The sequence below is a fragment of the Empidonax traillii genome, unplaced genomic scaffold (assembly GCF_003031625.1).
Source record: "Empidonax traillii isolate 1590-97213 ecotype Southwest subspecies unplaced genomic scaffold, ASM303162v1 scaffold271:size677799, whole genome shotgun sequence".
NCBI lineage: Eukaryota > Metazoa > Chordata > Aves > Passeriformes > Tyrannidae > Empidonax > Empidonax traillii.
In genome coordinates this window covers 240,913-256,441 of record NW_020955464.1, presented here as the reverse complement: position 1 = coordinate 256,441, position 15,529 = coordinate 240,913, and the positions used below count along the sequence as shown (strand labels likewise).

Genomic DNA, 15,529 nt, shown 5'->3' with positions numbered 1-15,529 from the left:
TGGATGAGTGTAAACAGGCAGCCCATTGCTCGAAGAAGGTAGTCAGGAGTATGAAGCAGCCGCCTTGTTTGCTGCATGGTGTCTGATCTGTGCTGTTGTGGACCTTGCAGTACTTTGTAAGCAAAAATACAACCTAAGCAGGAGGAGATGCAGGGGTAGCATGCTGTCTTGGAACACCTATTTTTTGCTGTGTACTGACAAGTATTTGCTGCTGTATTCCCAGTTACAAGAGGCTGTATATGAGAAAGGATGAAAGGTATGAGAGAGGTGATGTTTCATGTAGGAAATTCTTTTTTATGAATATAGAGATGTGAACGTTGATCAGTGCAGTAGTTAAGGCTACTGTTTATACCATGATCCAAGTTTGGTTTGCTTACATGCCACCACAGATGTTTTTTGAAACTATTGAAAACACTTTCTTTCTTTCACTGTTTGAGGGTTATACAGTGGAGAGAGATACAGCCTGTTTTTTTTACCTGCCTTTCCATACAAAAGGAGGTGGCTGTAGCCTTAAGCAGAAAGATTTTATGCATAGACCTGTCTTTTGAATGTAAGAAATAGTTAATTCTCAAATCTGTAGATGTATGCAGAGGGCTGCCCTGTAGCCATATATTGTCCCGTTAATGACCTGACATCACAAACCAAACATGGATTTCACAGCGGTGTCCTCACACAGGAAAGAGCTTGCCTTTTATCATGACCTTTGACTACTGGACTTGAAATGACCTGTTATGGACACATGTGGTTTGCCTCCTCTAGGATGAATGCTTCTCATCAAAAATAGGAGACCACACAGTGATAAAACAAGTACAGTGCACAGTCTGCTCCACAGGTTTTTAGCCACTGACAAATAAGTACCATGTACATCCAGATTTCAGGGCAAAGACACAGAGGAGGTAATCAGTAACAAAGGAAATGTGTGTTGACAGGTGAAAGATGACAGTGTACATCTGTGTAGTGTTGGGTTAGGTGACAGAGCCCTGCTTCCCTGATGAAAAAGCTGTGGTGGTAGAGATCCAGCATGGATATTGTTGCAAACTTTCTCTCTTTACGATTGATTATGTCAGTACAGGGTGGTCTGTGCTTCTGCTAAATAAATGCCAGATGCCTGAATGTGAATCGGTTGTAATCAGAGGAGCTTTGTTTTCTTATTATCAGTGCACAGAAGGCTGACTGAGCCAGATGAATGCTCTCCCACCAGTAGTAAAGCTGATGAGCCAAGCCTTGTTCAGATGGTGACAAGGTGTACTTACCTTGATAAATCTTGATTGTGTATTTTAGGGGTTGTACTATGCCTTTATAATGATCTGTAGAAGAAGGCTTACAGCTTGCATGTCCCTCTACTTTCCAAATCCATCCCGAAGTCTGAAGGTCCAACCCAGCCTAACAGTGCTCTCTGAGATTTCTCTTCATACCTTCATCAGTGCCAAAGTGGGTGTGCCAACATTAAGCCAACAGGGCTATGATGGTGCTGTCTGTCAAGAAGACCTGTTGAATGTGCACAGAGGACTTGGCTGCAGCTGCTCAGAACAGTGTTTGGTTTTTTTCCAGAAGGATGAGTCACTCATTGTCACTCAGACCTATGGTTTTGGACTGCATAGGCAGGCATCACTCAAGGTTATACTGAGAACACACTTTTAAGTGGTGCTTTTTTTGAGCTGGCCTGGGTTTTTTTCCGCCATGAGTACTGTCTTCAGATGTAGATACAAAGCTGTGGTCCTTAATGTTTGCTTACCTTCAGCTGTGGACTAAAAATATATCCAGGCAGTCTGAAGCCAGCTGCATTTCCTAGGATAACTGTCTATTGTATTAAATGTTTCTCATACCATAGACATGGCATCAGCACATGCCAAATTGCAGGTGGCTGTGTTTCTGATATTATATATTTCTGCCTGACTTAATATTAACTTTTAAGAAAGCAGTTTTTAAAGAACTGTTTTTGAGATCCAGACCTCTTCCCCTTCCTCTCCTGGTGCCCCTCCAAAAACCATCTGCTCTGAGGCTTGTGTTTTGGCAGACAGCTGTTCACAGCACTGCTTGAAAAAGAAGATGTGGTTGTGTGGGAGATCAGATAGACCTTGTTGCTTGTAAACATGGTATGCTGGCAGGGCAGATTTGCTGCTTGTCTGTTTCTTTCTTATATCGTAGTAACAGCATGTTCCTTCATTTACACACTTCTCACTTTTATTTTGGTAATGTTTGCGTTTATGTTTCAGTTTAGTTGTTGTGGAGTTCTAGGCATGTAAATGTATTGTCCCTTTCTCATAGTCTTGAGACATGAAAAAATGGAGAGAGATGATAAGTCAGATAAACTGAAAAATTATAGAACATGAGAATTTTGAGTGTTATCATTCTGGCCTCAAGCCCATGGATCCAGATGCTGCTTGATGCTTGGCATCCTTGATCTGCCTGCTTCCTTCACTTTCAGCTGCCTTACAATCTGTAGCCTGCCAGGCTCTGCTTGTCTGGCCCTGCTGTTGAGCAAAGGCACTGCACATGCTCCAGCACACAAGCCATAGCATGTTCCTGAGCTACCTTCCTGCTGCCAGAATGTGCAAGTATGTCCAAGTGCTGTCATTTTGTCCATCTGTACAATGAAGATGGATGCAGAGTTGTTGTTCCTGTTTAACAGTGGGTGAATTTATTTTTACTGGTAAGTATGTACCTGAGGTGCTTCCCTGTTTGCAGGGGGATAGGCACTGAGTCCTCTGAGGCGGGTTGAATCTTTAGAACCCTCTGGCACAGAAATGGAAGGGAGGGTAGGCTTTTCTTTTGGTAGGCTGGAGCACGTGTGCCAAGATATCATGGTGATCATTTCTTCGAATTTCTTCTAGATTTTTTAATATTGTCTTCACTGCATAAAAATACTTTGCAGAATATGAGCAGGGGTTTAAAGGCAGGAAGTAGTAACTTTGGATAAAGCTTTTAGCATATAAGCACATTTATTAATAATTAAGATCTGAGTTACATCCAAACTGCAAGACTGGGTTGTTAGAAAAGGCTTTCTAGCCTTTCGATACTGCCTTGCATTCACTGTATATCAGCATGCAATCAAATGTTAGGTTCTCTACCACCTGTAATAATAAAGGAAGCAGTGAAAACTGGAATGCTAAAACCAAACCCACTGAACGAGAAAAATAGGCAAAACCGTTAGCCACTGTTTTTGATTTTGGGAGGCTGTATACATGTGGGTAAAAGTAATTTTGTATTACTTTTGAATTATATTTAAATTAAAGAATTAAAACTTGTGAGCAGGCAGGTGTGATTAAACTTTTCTATAAGAAGGGTCAATGAGCATCTGCCTCCTGCACCTGCTGACTCAGGTATTCAGTATTTAAATACTCAGTAACTACTGAGTGAGTTTGTAGTATTTAGTTACTTGTATTGCTGGCTTTATAATGAGCATCCATTTCTTTTGTGTCTTCATCAGAATTTCTACCTGGCAAACAAAGGCAAGAATGAAAGCAAAGAAATGAATGATAAAAACAAAGAGGCTTTGCTGGAGGTAAGTCAGTTTATTAGACTGATGATGCAAATGTCACCAAAATTCTGCCATTATCTGCACTGCTCTGCAAGAACAGCATTTAGTTCTTTGTGGGTATGTGTGTAACAACAGGAAGTTCTGTGATCATTGGCATCTCTGTATTTCAGGTTTAATAGGTAGATTTTCCTCTGCGTCTGCTGCCCCTCATTGAAAATGCAGATTGTGCACCCTTAGGCCAGCCCTTGGGACCTTTTATGGTTATTAAGGTTGACCAGTAGCAAGCAATTATCTTTTGGGTTAGAAGTAGATGTTCTTCTCTAATTATTAGCTTTACTACAACAGAAAAAGAACCTTTCCACTTTTCCAGAAAGTCTGTTTAACCTCTTGTCTTTCCTGCTCAAGTTTACTTCAGTTGCATGCCTGAGAAAAACCCAGAGCTATTTGAAGGAAAATATTATCACAGTTCTCCAAGAAAGCATTTTGAATTTGGTAAAAGTTCAGTAAGGAAATGCTTTTCTCAGGTGACTGAGGACTCACATTTCAAAATCAGTAGATCTCATGAAGACACCAGATGTCACCCAGCAAAAGTCCTGGTGAATTCTAAAATGCAAATGTTAAGTGATAGGTGTGTTGGCATTAAAAATTATCCAACAGTAGGTCCTTCGAGCAAACAATTAGTGTATTTGTTTAAAGTGTTGTAAATGCTAGCTTGTATTTAAAGGTGAAAGCAGAGATTGAGAGGGAAATTTTCTTGTATGTTTTTAGAGCTCTGAGGAGTCTCTAAAGAATCTCTCTGCAGAACTATTTCTTTACAGAACCTATAAATACAGCAGTAGAGAAAAAAACCCAGCAAGAGTACCAACCATTTTGCTCTATTGCCTTCACTGAGCATATCTATGTCTAGTTAAAACCTTTTGTAGGTTTTTGCTTGACCTGTTAAGGAATGGAGGTTTTGAAAGCCTTCTTTTTCAGTGTGAGCACCCAACTTGGATGGCAGAGTTACCACATTAGCTTGCAAAAGTTTCCTTTGCCTGCCTACGGTGTTCACCTCCTGCATTCCCCACGTTCATACGTTCATTGTCACGGGAAATATCTTTATTTTTCAAGAAGCATTTTTTGATAGCTATTTATTGATAGGGTTGTGCCTAAATTGATTTATTTTGTGCATTGTTGTTCTTGTTACACAGGAAAGCTTCTGTGGGACATCTGTCATTGTGCCAGAACTTGAAGGGGCCCTTTATTTAAAAGAAGATGGAAAGAAGTCCTGGAAGAGGCGTTATTTTCTTCTGCGAGCTTCTGGAATTTATTATGTACCCAAAGGAAAAACCAAGGTCAGGAAGCCAAATAATCCTCTTAACAATAAAACAATTCATGGAGGTGAAAGTGTAAAACTCCCAAGGTGACATTTTTAAGAGCACTGTCTGGTGCATCTGAGAGGGTTGGGGTTTTTATGGTTCATCTTTGACTACACCACTTGTGCAAATACTAGAATGTAGTCACTGATTCCTGTCATGTTTCTCTCCTTTTGATTTGTGGGGATAGATAAAAGCATTAAGGAAACAGCACTGCTCTGGAAGTCAGTAGGGGAAAGATAAACAGCAAAGCACCCATCAGCAGGTGTTGTGTTGCCAAAATGCTTCGCTGTTACATGGGTTCCCTGGGAAAGAGTATTTTAAAATTTTGTCAGGTAAACTTAATTCTTATCACCAAAAAGGTAGAATTTTATTTTTTTTGATACTTTCTGCACCGGTAACCAGCATGTAGAAGTGCTGTACTTTTTTTCCTACAGTGATCTGTACCTAGAGAATGTGCTGTGCCTTTTAAGGCTTTTTAAGACTGCCCTCTGTGTAGAAAGAAGTGAGACAGAAGCATCTACCTGTCTGAATCAAATGCACTGACATTTAGTATTGCAAAATATTTAGAGTCTGAATTGGCAGTACTGGAGAAGCAAAGGGTCCTGGACATGTTGCACATAAGGGTGGCTGGCTTTTCATTTCCACAGTAATGAGGTAGAATAGTGGATTCTGGGACTGATGGTATTTTATATTTTCTTTTGTATTCTGAAAACCACTGCTGTTACCACTTTCAGCTCTGCTAATGCTTCATATTTGGAAATTCTGGTGCTGCTGGTGAAACTTTACTGTTAGGATTTGTGCTTTAAAACTTAACTGCTCCTGACTAAATTACAAAGGAAAAAAATTATATCTTGTAAAGGAATGCTCTTCTGCTGCTCCGGTAACCTGTGTTTAAAACCAAATCGCAGTGAAACACAGGTTACCTTGCTGCTTTCACAGCCATTTACTTTGACTTTGTCTGACCCTGAGATAACAGCTTTCACTCCTCAAATCATGCTGCACACTCAGCATCCTATCGATTAGGATCTAGAATGGTATTTGGAAGGCACTTAAGGTGGAAAAAGTGTAAGAATAGTCCAGTGCAGAGTCCATCTTGGACATTTCCTTGTAGCATGCCTCCAATGATGACCAGTAGTACACCACCAAGGCAGGGCAAGCATGTTGTGATAGCTACTCAGCCTTTTTTCATCATCCAGTGATACCCATTTCAGTGACTTTTCATAATAACGCAAATGAGGGACGTGCTTTCTCTTTTCAAGGGATAGGCTGCAAAGGTAGGCTCAGATGGAGCCACAGAGTCACCTTGTAACTGCTGGTTTACACTTTATTGCCTGTTAGTTGTTACAGCCTGTGTAACCGGCTGTGTACTACCCTACCTATAACTGAGCCATTTTTAGGAACAGTGTGAGTGCTTTAAAATCACTGTATTACCAACTCAGGCACTCACAGGGATTGAGCACCCTGAATCTAGTTCTTTTGTAGGTAGTCACAGCTCTTTCAAATAGTACCAGTCAACTGTTTGCTCCTGCATCCGTAACAGCCTTCAGCAAAAGGATGCACATGTCCGTGTCTTAGACATTCCAGAGAAAGCCAAGTCTTTGAGCTCAAATCTGTGTTTAGTGGTTATCTAAGTTAGTTACTGCACTCTGTATTGGAACAGCTGAGGCTCAGTAAACATGTCTATTGTGGAGACAGTAATCTCTGGTAGATGAACGGAGTGCAGTGAGAGTGTTAAACATCTTAAAGCACTACAGCAGAATTCAGTAGAGCTCTTCAGTCACAGCCCTTAAATTATGAGAGTTCGTCTCATGTCAGGATGGTGTGAAGAGTGCACAAGCACTTTGCACATCATTCAGTTGTGGGTAGAGTGATTTTTCTCTGAGGTACAGAAACAAGAAAGTGTCTTACAATAGTATCTTCAGCTGCTGCAGCTGTTTTAAATTCATTGTATATTCATGTTATCACTTGTTACAAGAGAGAAAGAAGTCTGTCATACCTTTGGCACTTTGTGTTGGCTGTAAAACACATGTTGAATGTACGTGTTCAGGTAATTTTACAGCATGCCTGTGGTGGTTTTTGTTGCTTTGGGTTTTTTTTGTTAACAAACCAGCACCAGTCAGCACTGCTATCCTAATTTCTTTCTTCGGCATTGCTCTACTTATGTCCTATTCCAAAATGGGCTGTTAATTGACAGGGTCACAAAACAACAACATCAGAATAGCAGCTACAATTTAAAAATCTTTTTCTGTTAATTATATTGCTTTGTCATGTTAACATTACACAAATACTGCCAATAAGTGCCTTCTCCCTTGCATAAAAATCTGTTCCTTACTCTAAGAAAATGTCAACTACATTCATATTGGTCTTAATCACCATTGTCTGGTACCTAAAGGAAAGGAACAACTCTTATATACTGCATGGATTTGGGCACATTCTGGAACCTAGGTCCACACAGTCACTGATAAAATCTCTGGCATCAGCTGCAGTGGAGACAGGGGAGAGAGAGAAGCCCTGCTACATACAGTGTGGAGTGTTTCCTCTCCCCACAAATCTTAGTTGCAAACTCAATTTGTAAATAAAGCCAACTCAAGGGTGTATTGTAATGAAAGTATCAATGAGAACAGCATAGAAGAACCAATTATGCAGAAATATAACCTCATTCCTAGGAGTAGAGGGGGTTTGTGGTTTGTTGTTTTCTTTTTTTTCCCCCTGTAATTTCCTGGTTTCTTGGTTTAGCCAGCAGTGACCACGTGACATGGCTATTTTTGCATTTCCACCCAAAGGACTGCGAAAGTTCTGCTTTGTATGCAAAATTCTTCACTGAGAAATGTGCCAGCAGAAGAAACCTTGTTATTTTAGCAATGTATTGTGAACAATACTATGATAAACAGAAAAGGAATGATGCCAGGAAATTCAAGAAAGCTCAAAGCAAAACAGATGAAATGTGTGCTTATGTCCTGATGAGAGTTTGTGTGTTAGGTATACAAAAGACAAACAAGCTCTTGAAGGAATTTAGAACCCCAAACTTTCTTTCTCCACGCAGAATTGTAAGGGTGTGATTTCTTACTATGGTATTCTCTTTGGTCTTATTATCTATAAGCCAAAATCTCCACACAAAGCAGTGAAGCACAGCAAAACCAGAACAAGAGAAAACTTGCACTGTTATGTATTATTTGTAATATGTACTTACCTTCTTCCACTTGTTAGTTTAAGAATGCACACACTTAAAATTAATCTTTTTTTTTTTTTCAATCAGCCTCATGACAGTTACAGGAACAGAAAACACTGGCATTCATGCACTCGAAAAAGGTCCTATTAATGAGTTTCACATCAAAATTCAATTAGTTCTAACAGTGATGTGCTTGGTATTCATTTGTAGACATCACGGGATCTGGCATGCTTCCTGCAGTTTGAGAATGTGAACGTGTATTACGGTTATCAACACAAAGTGAAATACAAGGCACCTACAGATCACTGCTTTGTCTTAAAGGTAATGTACAAGAAAACCAGGTTCTGCAAATGTCACACATTTTTTTTTATATGTAAACGTGTTTAAATTTGGAACTCCGGGGACCCTGATGAGATAAAATACCTTCTGCAACATAATCTGTAATTTCTTCTTTGCTTCATTATTGATCAGATACATACATTTAGAACCTTAATTTTATTACTGATAGTCCTATGATACATGTCTACACTGCATCTATAAAGTTGTCTTCAAAACAGGAATGAATGTGCTGCCTGTTCAGGTGACTGGGCACATTTGGACAAATGGCACTCAGGGCAGATGTGTGATGAGACTGGCAGTCCCTAATGTTGATGTTATGAGCACCATGGATTATATAATTTTTAAAGTATGTCTATTTTTTTTGCAAACCTGTTGAGGGTTTGTTGAACTGAGACACAAAATCTTGCAGGAATAGACATCTCGTTTGTCATATTTTATTGCAAAACTATTTGTGGCAGGAGGGCAAAATACATTGTTCATCCAGTCATGAAAATCAATGCTTGCTGTTGAATAAGTATCTCACTGCTGCCTTTCCAGGTAGTAGCACTGCAAATAGGCTGGGAATTCTGCATTCCTCTCAGGAAAGGAAAAGAAGCCCATGCTTTTCACCTAAATCAGATAGAAACGAAGCTTTGAGGTTGCAGTAATTGGGCCTTGCTTGCTATCTGTCATTAATACACATTTTAGAATACAGTGGAATTGCTGTGTACAAGGCAGAAGATAATCTTGTTGCTGCTTTCTTTTTAAAGACCTGCAGTGCAAACAGAGTATTAGAAAACACAGTATCTTGCCATCTCAGAAAAAAAAAATTAAAGGACACATTCACATCAGATGTCACTTATAATACCACATCTCTGGTTGTAGCTGTATTCTTAGAGCATTTTTTTTATTCAGTTACAAAATATCTGCTAGCCTAATTTACACATGGCCAAGCAGAAGTGGTTTATAGACACATACTTATTTTCTGAAACAGATGTATCTAATTAACACAGAAGAGCAGTTTTAATACTATAGTCCTCCACAAAATGCTCTGCAAGAAGTACTTTATCCTTTTTTGTAAAATATGGGTGAGCCTTCTAAAATTAACAGGTAAGTATTGCTTCTGAAAAGTACAACCTCTAATGAGAAAAAAGGAAAAGGGGAGCTGATGTAAAAAATAATGGGAAATTGATTTTCTAAACAGATGAGTGGTCAAGGAAGTACCTGACTAATTTAATGACGGTTATTCGTATTCTGTTCAGGTGAGAATAAAAGCATGATTTTTGAATGCACCTAGCAATGTGGTTAACTGTTCACAATAATTACTTCCATCTTTTGTGAAAAGAAGTATGTTATTTTCCCTAGCAGTAAGTCACAACTCAACTAAAATACTTCCTTTATTTCATGTGTGATATTAGTGCTGTACCCTCAATGTGAAATGAGAAGAACAAGATCAAAAGCTCACTAGGGAAAGCTTTAGTGTAATAAGCTTATAAATGTATGAGACATACTTAGCAAGACTGTTTGCTCTGATGCTTCTAAAATGTGTTGGCGGTAAACATCATATTGATCAGATCGTTTTTTCTGAGCAACACGACTTAGTGATGAGTAGGTTATTTTACGGTGATTGTTCTTCATTTTAATTCCTACAAATCATCATTTGGTGGATTCCTTTCTGGCTCAGTTTCAACCTTAGCTTCTTTTAACAGTTGTCTCTTGCAGTGGTTGGAGTTGGTCAGGAAGTATGGGCAGGTATTGATATCTTCTAATCTTCTGTTATTTCAGAAGTGGAAGTCTCTGAGGGTGGCTTTCTGAGGGTGGTGCAATGGAGAGTTTAATATTTATTATAATTTCTGTACATTAATATGAATTCTACATATACCTTGTTGAAGGCATACTGCTGCAATGAGTTCTGTCATACCCTTCTCTTACCTTCGGAGGTTGGAGCTAAGCATGTCATACATCTTGAGATCTGTGGGCTGAGGGAAAAAGCAAAGTTAAATGTCGGTTTCTCTGATTGGATCTTGGTGACACAAAAGTGTATGGACAGTAACGTAGAACCATCTGTCACACTTAGTCACATTTTGTTCCTGTCTGTTTTTATATGGAAGTCTCCCAGAAGAAAATATCTCTCTTGTTGGGAGAAACTTGTCCTGACTTGTCAAAGGAAAGCAAACCATCATCCTTGATGATTTCTTATCCTGCCATATTTTGAGAATGAAGTCCTCAAGATGAAATGACAGCACTTTTGCAGACAGGTGCAGTGAGCAAAAGGTAATGGATTTCACGGGTAGAAATTTGTCTTTATTATACTGATAACCTAGTAATTTTGAAGGAATTTGGATGCCCAGTTTAGTCCAAGCCATTTGGAAATTTCTCCACAGCCAAGGCTCTGCTGTGTCTTCATAGCTCTTCCATTCCCCTGTGTGTCCCTCAGGACAATGGGATCTGTAGAGGTTTTTTTCTGGTTAGTTGCTTGTGTTTTCTGCAGGATAACATTATCTGTCTTACGGCAAATGGGGGAAAGTAATTGAGAGAGTAGCAGCCATAGCCCATGCTAGCTGTTCACTGAGGTGGCTGTGAATCAAAGGAAATTTTCACATTTGGGGAAAAATTTTAGTCTACAGCCCTTATTAGCTCCAGCAAGCTGTAATACCACTTGGAATGTTTTTGAATAATAGCATACCACTGCATTTTTTTAAAAGAATTGTTGCTTTCTGAGGACGCTCTTAGGAACTACTGTGTCAAAACAGTGAGCAGCCATCAGCCAAGTTACTTGCTCTGAATGTCTCAAATGTAACAAAAGAAACTGCCCAGCTCACGGGCAAGAGACCAGATTATATTTTATGGTGCAGGAGATGTGCAAGGATGTAACAGCTTCAGCAGTACCTTGCTTCTGTGCTAGGCAGAATATCCTGCTGAATTCAGAACCAGGCATAATTTCCCAGCTTTGAGCATTGAGTTGAAAAAATACTGTATTTATTTCTGACTGGTTAAGCTAATTGGCATCCTTACTTCAAGAACAGGGAAGTGCCCTTTGTTCATTGAAATGGCAGCAAATGGCCATGAATGGGCTGGCTTGGAGTTGAATATGGCCTCATGCTTGAAGGAAATGCCCTTTCTTTTCCTCCACTCCCCATTTGTATGATGAGTCTTCTAAACAAATAATTAGGCTAAAAACAGTAACATTTGTTCCTGCCTTAAAAGGCAGGGAGAAAATATAAAACATTTTATTTTGCCACTCCCCAGCCTTGGTCATCTTTACATCTTCATAGTGTGTCTTTAAGGAGGGAAAAGCACTCAAGAAATATTACAAGAATGAGCAGAATGAGAATGTGTTTTTGTGTCTATGTGTCAGGCATTGCCAAGAACTCAAAGGAAAGAGGGGCACTATAACTAATGTTAACACAACACTGGTGACTTGGTTTTAGCTAGAACGATGAGATTTCTCAGGTTGTCTACACAGACCTGAACAATATGGGTGTTGCCTCAAAGTCTTCATGACTCTGAACATTTGAATTTTCTTTGAACGTTGCTCCACCCTGGATCTCTCTGAATGGGATATATGCTTTTTCTGCAGATTTTTCTCCTAGGCTACAGTCAGGTGTGGAGCTTGCAGAGACAGTGAGCCTTTAGTCCTAGTGCCTGACTCAGCTAACATGGATCGAATCCCCAGGAGCTACAGCTCCCCCTGTCCTGTTTCTTCTTCAATCTAACAATTTAATTTCAACTTCAGTGGTCATACCTGGGTTACTTAGCTGATGCTGGCTTGGGTACTGGTATTAGTGTAGCAACAGCAAGATCATGCACATCATGGGCAAGGTGTTTGATACTTAGCCTGAAGCTGGGGTGGATTTTGCGGCCTGTGATATTGAAACTGAACCTAGTCTAACTCAAATATAAATAGTCTTTTCTGCAGATCCACCCTGTAGGGTGTTCCTCTTACAGCTAGAGAAGCATAATGTGTTGTGAGTGCTCCTTTCCTAAAATTTCTTCCCATTACCTCAGCACCCCACTGTATCTACTATAGCTTACAGCAAAAATGAGGTGGTTTTTGCTTATTTGTTAACCAGCAAGACACTGAGGAGATAATGATGCTGCTGTTGCAAGCAGAAGCTATTCTTCTTGAAAATGTACTCCCAAATTTCTTTGGATCATTAGAAATTCTTAAAAAAAATTGGTTTCCAAATGACGCCGGAAGTACTTAACTGTTTTTTTGGCAAAAAGATGGTGTGCCAGAAACAATTAAAAAGCACATCACAGTGTTTACTAGCAAAAGACAGAGCACTTTGCTGAGCTTATTGAGGAGTTTCCTTTCAGGATGATTCAGGACACAACTGCAGTAACGGAACAAAGCACCTACTTCCTCATATCAGCTGCTCTCAGGCAGCAGAAAGCCCAGCTGGGACCAACTGAAAAGGGCACAGCTGGTGGTTGGTGTCTGAGAGCAGGGTCACCTGTAGCTGTCCCTGGCAGCGCACCAGAACCGATGTGGCTGGGTCCTGAGGATGAGACTGTACCTTAGCACAGAGGCTCCAGCAGAGTTGGCTTTCAGGAATTCTTAGGCTTTGGGGCAGCTATAAAACTTGAAATGTTTTATTTCCCAGTGGCTCCTTGGTCTACACTGAGCTATAACCTTCTTAAACCCAGGTTTTTTATACCACTGCTAAACAGGCCTTCCTCCCTCAAGGGAAGTCCCACATTTAAAAAACAACACAAAGAACCCTCAGCATATGAAAAATAAAGCCTCTGAATAAAAAAAATACTTTCAAGACATCTGCTTCTCTAAACATGCAGATTCTTCCTATTTTCTGCTCGGCCTAAATGTAATGCTTACATAAATTTCAAGATCCCACCCTTTATTTTGACATCAGACAAAGCAAGTCTTTTCTTACTAGAGACCTCCATATGCAGAAAAGAAGAAAGGAAAGGGCAGCTAAGTGTGAAAGAAGACCCTCACTCAAACCTGCATCTGTCAAGGTCAGATCTGTCCCTCTCTTCCCAGCAGAGAAGGCAGGAGAGGGTCACAGCACAGCTCTCCCTGCCACCCTGTGGAGAGTGCTAGCCAGTCCTGGGAGAGGAACAGTGAGGGAACAAAATTCTCTCTCCTTCGCAGAAAAAGCAATTTCACAGACTGCACACAGCAAGTAGGAGTGGTTTGGTTCCTCAGTTACCTTTGCATTTACAAATGCAATATACATAGATTCCCTGTGGATCTTCTTCGTTCACCATGTACTATGTTATATGGGAAATGCTGTGGAAATGGATGGTAATTCACTTCCTATTCTGATGCTGAAAGTCCTCAGGACCAAGAGATTCCACCTGGAAGGAAGGGATCTGTTCATTGTGCTAGCAACAGCATCTATTGCACGGAGCAGAAATTGTGAACATAATGTTTATTCTGTGCATTGAACGTCTCTGTGTGTGCATCCGCACACACGCTAGTCCAGGAGCTGATTTTGTCACACCATGTTGAAAAATCTTTCAAAGCAGACAAATAGCAAGGTAATCTATATGCAAATTTGCTGGTTTAGTCAGTCTGATGTGCCTGTGACAAAGAGTGAATTTAATTATAGTTTATTGGTGCTGGTTATGCTTGAGTAATCTGGAGGTAATGGTGCATAATGCTGAATTAATCTAGGATGAAAAAAAATGGTTTCCTGGGGATAAACTGAGACAAAGGCAAATCATCCTCTATTTCTACAGCTGGGTTCACTTTCCTGTGCAGTCAAAACAGTTAAGTATTCCTGGCATCATTTGGAAACAAATTTTTTAAAAGAAATGATCCAAAGAAATTTGGGAGTAAATTTTCAAGAAGAGTAGCTTCTGTTTGCAACAGCAGCATCATTATAGCAGATAATTTGGTATTTAGCTGCTTAGCTCCTGATTCCCTCTTCCCTCACACCCAGTGTGCTCTGTCTCAGACTGAGTCCTGTACATAATGCATTCCACACAATGACAATTAAGAAGGTAGAAGGTGAAATTTAGCAGTGTTTGAGATAGAAAATACTACAGAGAACAACAGTGTAGAACAAATGGCTAGTGCAGGCAACAAGGATAGAAAACAGGAGATTTTGTATTTCTTTATGTTAAAGATTTGGAAATTGTGTTAGCAGGAATGCTTCAGGTAAGTGTTTCAGAGTAAAATTCATTGCTAGATAAACTGAGAAAGCAAAAGCAGAAATACTTTTTATTGCAGAACACTTTCAGATATGTGGGATTACAGTCATAATACATGGGCAGTTTTGCAAGATTAACGTATAAACAACGGAGAGAATAAGGACAGAGATTGGACAGTGAGGAGTGGAATATAATAGCTTTGGAAAATATTATTTCCTGCATAAAGCAGACCTCTTTGGTTACAATAGCTAGTACATGTATTTTTAATGACCTAAAAAATTTGCCTCCGTCATTACTGTAGGTCAAAAGAATAATTTCCTTATAATAGGACAGTTACTGTTTTATCTGTAGAGTTCACTCACAGATGTCTTCAAAAGAGCATTTAAGCCTGATCATCTTCATGCAAGGAGTGTATGGCATCAGAATTTGACCGTTTTAAAAGAAGATTGCAAGTTCAAATCCCTTCAGTGTGATTTTTGAAAGGTGATGAGTATTAATTCATGGGAACCAGAAGAGTCTCATCCTTTCTGGGAAGCTAGCTCAACACAGCACAAGTTTATCAGTAACAGTTAAGATATCCAAAAATATTGACCATTTTGTGAAAATTCAGCTGAGAGCCAAAGCTTTTGATCCAAAGTTAGTCAGTCTTTATGCTTCTGGCTGTTGTTTCTGCCTCAGAGACTGAGCAATGATCCATATATTTTGGGGCAAGGAATCCAATGAGATGCCTGAATAACTTCAGTTTACTTTTCATCTTCAGTGCTGGAAGAAGGCAAAGAGAAAGAACATTTTATTGGGATAATCTCCAGTTTCATGCACACATGGCCTTTAGTCATTTGTTTTGGCAGACACTACAGAAACCACATCATTCAGTTCCCATTTCTTCAGGTTTTCAGTGTGTTCTATCTTTTTTTCCTTAGGCAAAGAATTTATTTTATATCTGAAAATGTAATCTATGGACAAATATTTTTTTAAACCTCCCCAGAAAATAACCTCTTTATATTCAAGTGCTTCTGCTTTCTTTATCTCTGGACAGTTGATGCTTATAGACAGATGCTTATAAGACTAGATTCTGTTCCAGAC

The 15,529-nt window shown here is 39.6% G+C and overlaps 1 protein-coding gene across 1 annotated transcript in view; it reads left to right on the top strand.

Moving 5' to 3' along the window:
* The window catches only part of APBB1IP (amyloid beta precursor protein binding family B member 1 interacting protein), a 60,871-nt gene that overhangs the window by 30,279 nt on the left and 15,063 nt on the right, over positions 1-15,529 (top strand). The window contains exons 8-10 of the mRNA XM_027889736.1: positions 3,431-3,505; positions 4,672-4,815; positions 8,219-8,329. Of these exons, the coding sequence (XP_027745537.1) occupies positions 3,431-3,505; positions 4,672-4,815; positions 8,219-8,329 (330 nt within the window). The remainder of the gene's footprint in view (positions 1-3,430; positions 3,506-4,671; positions 4,816-8,218; positions 8,330-15,529) is intronic.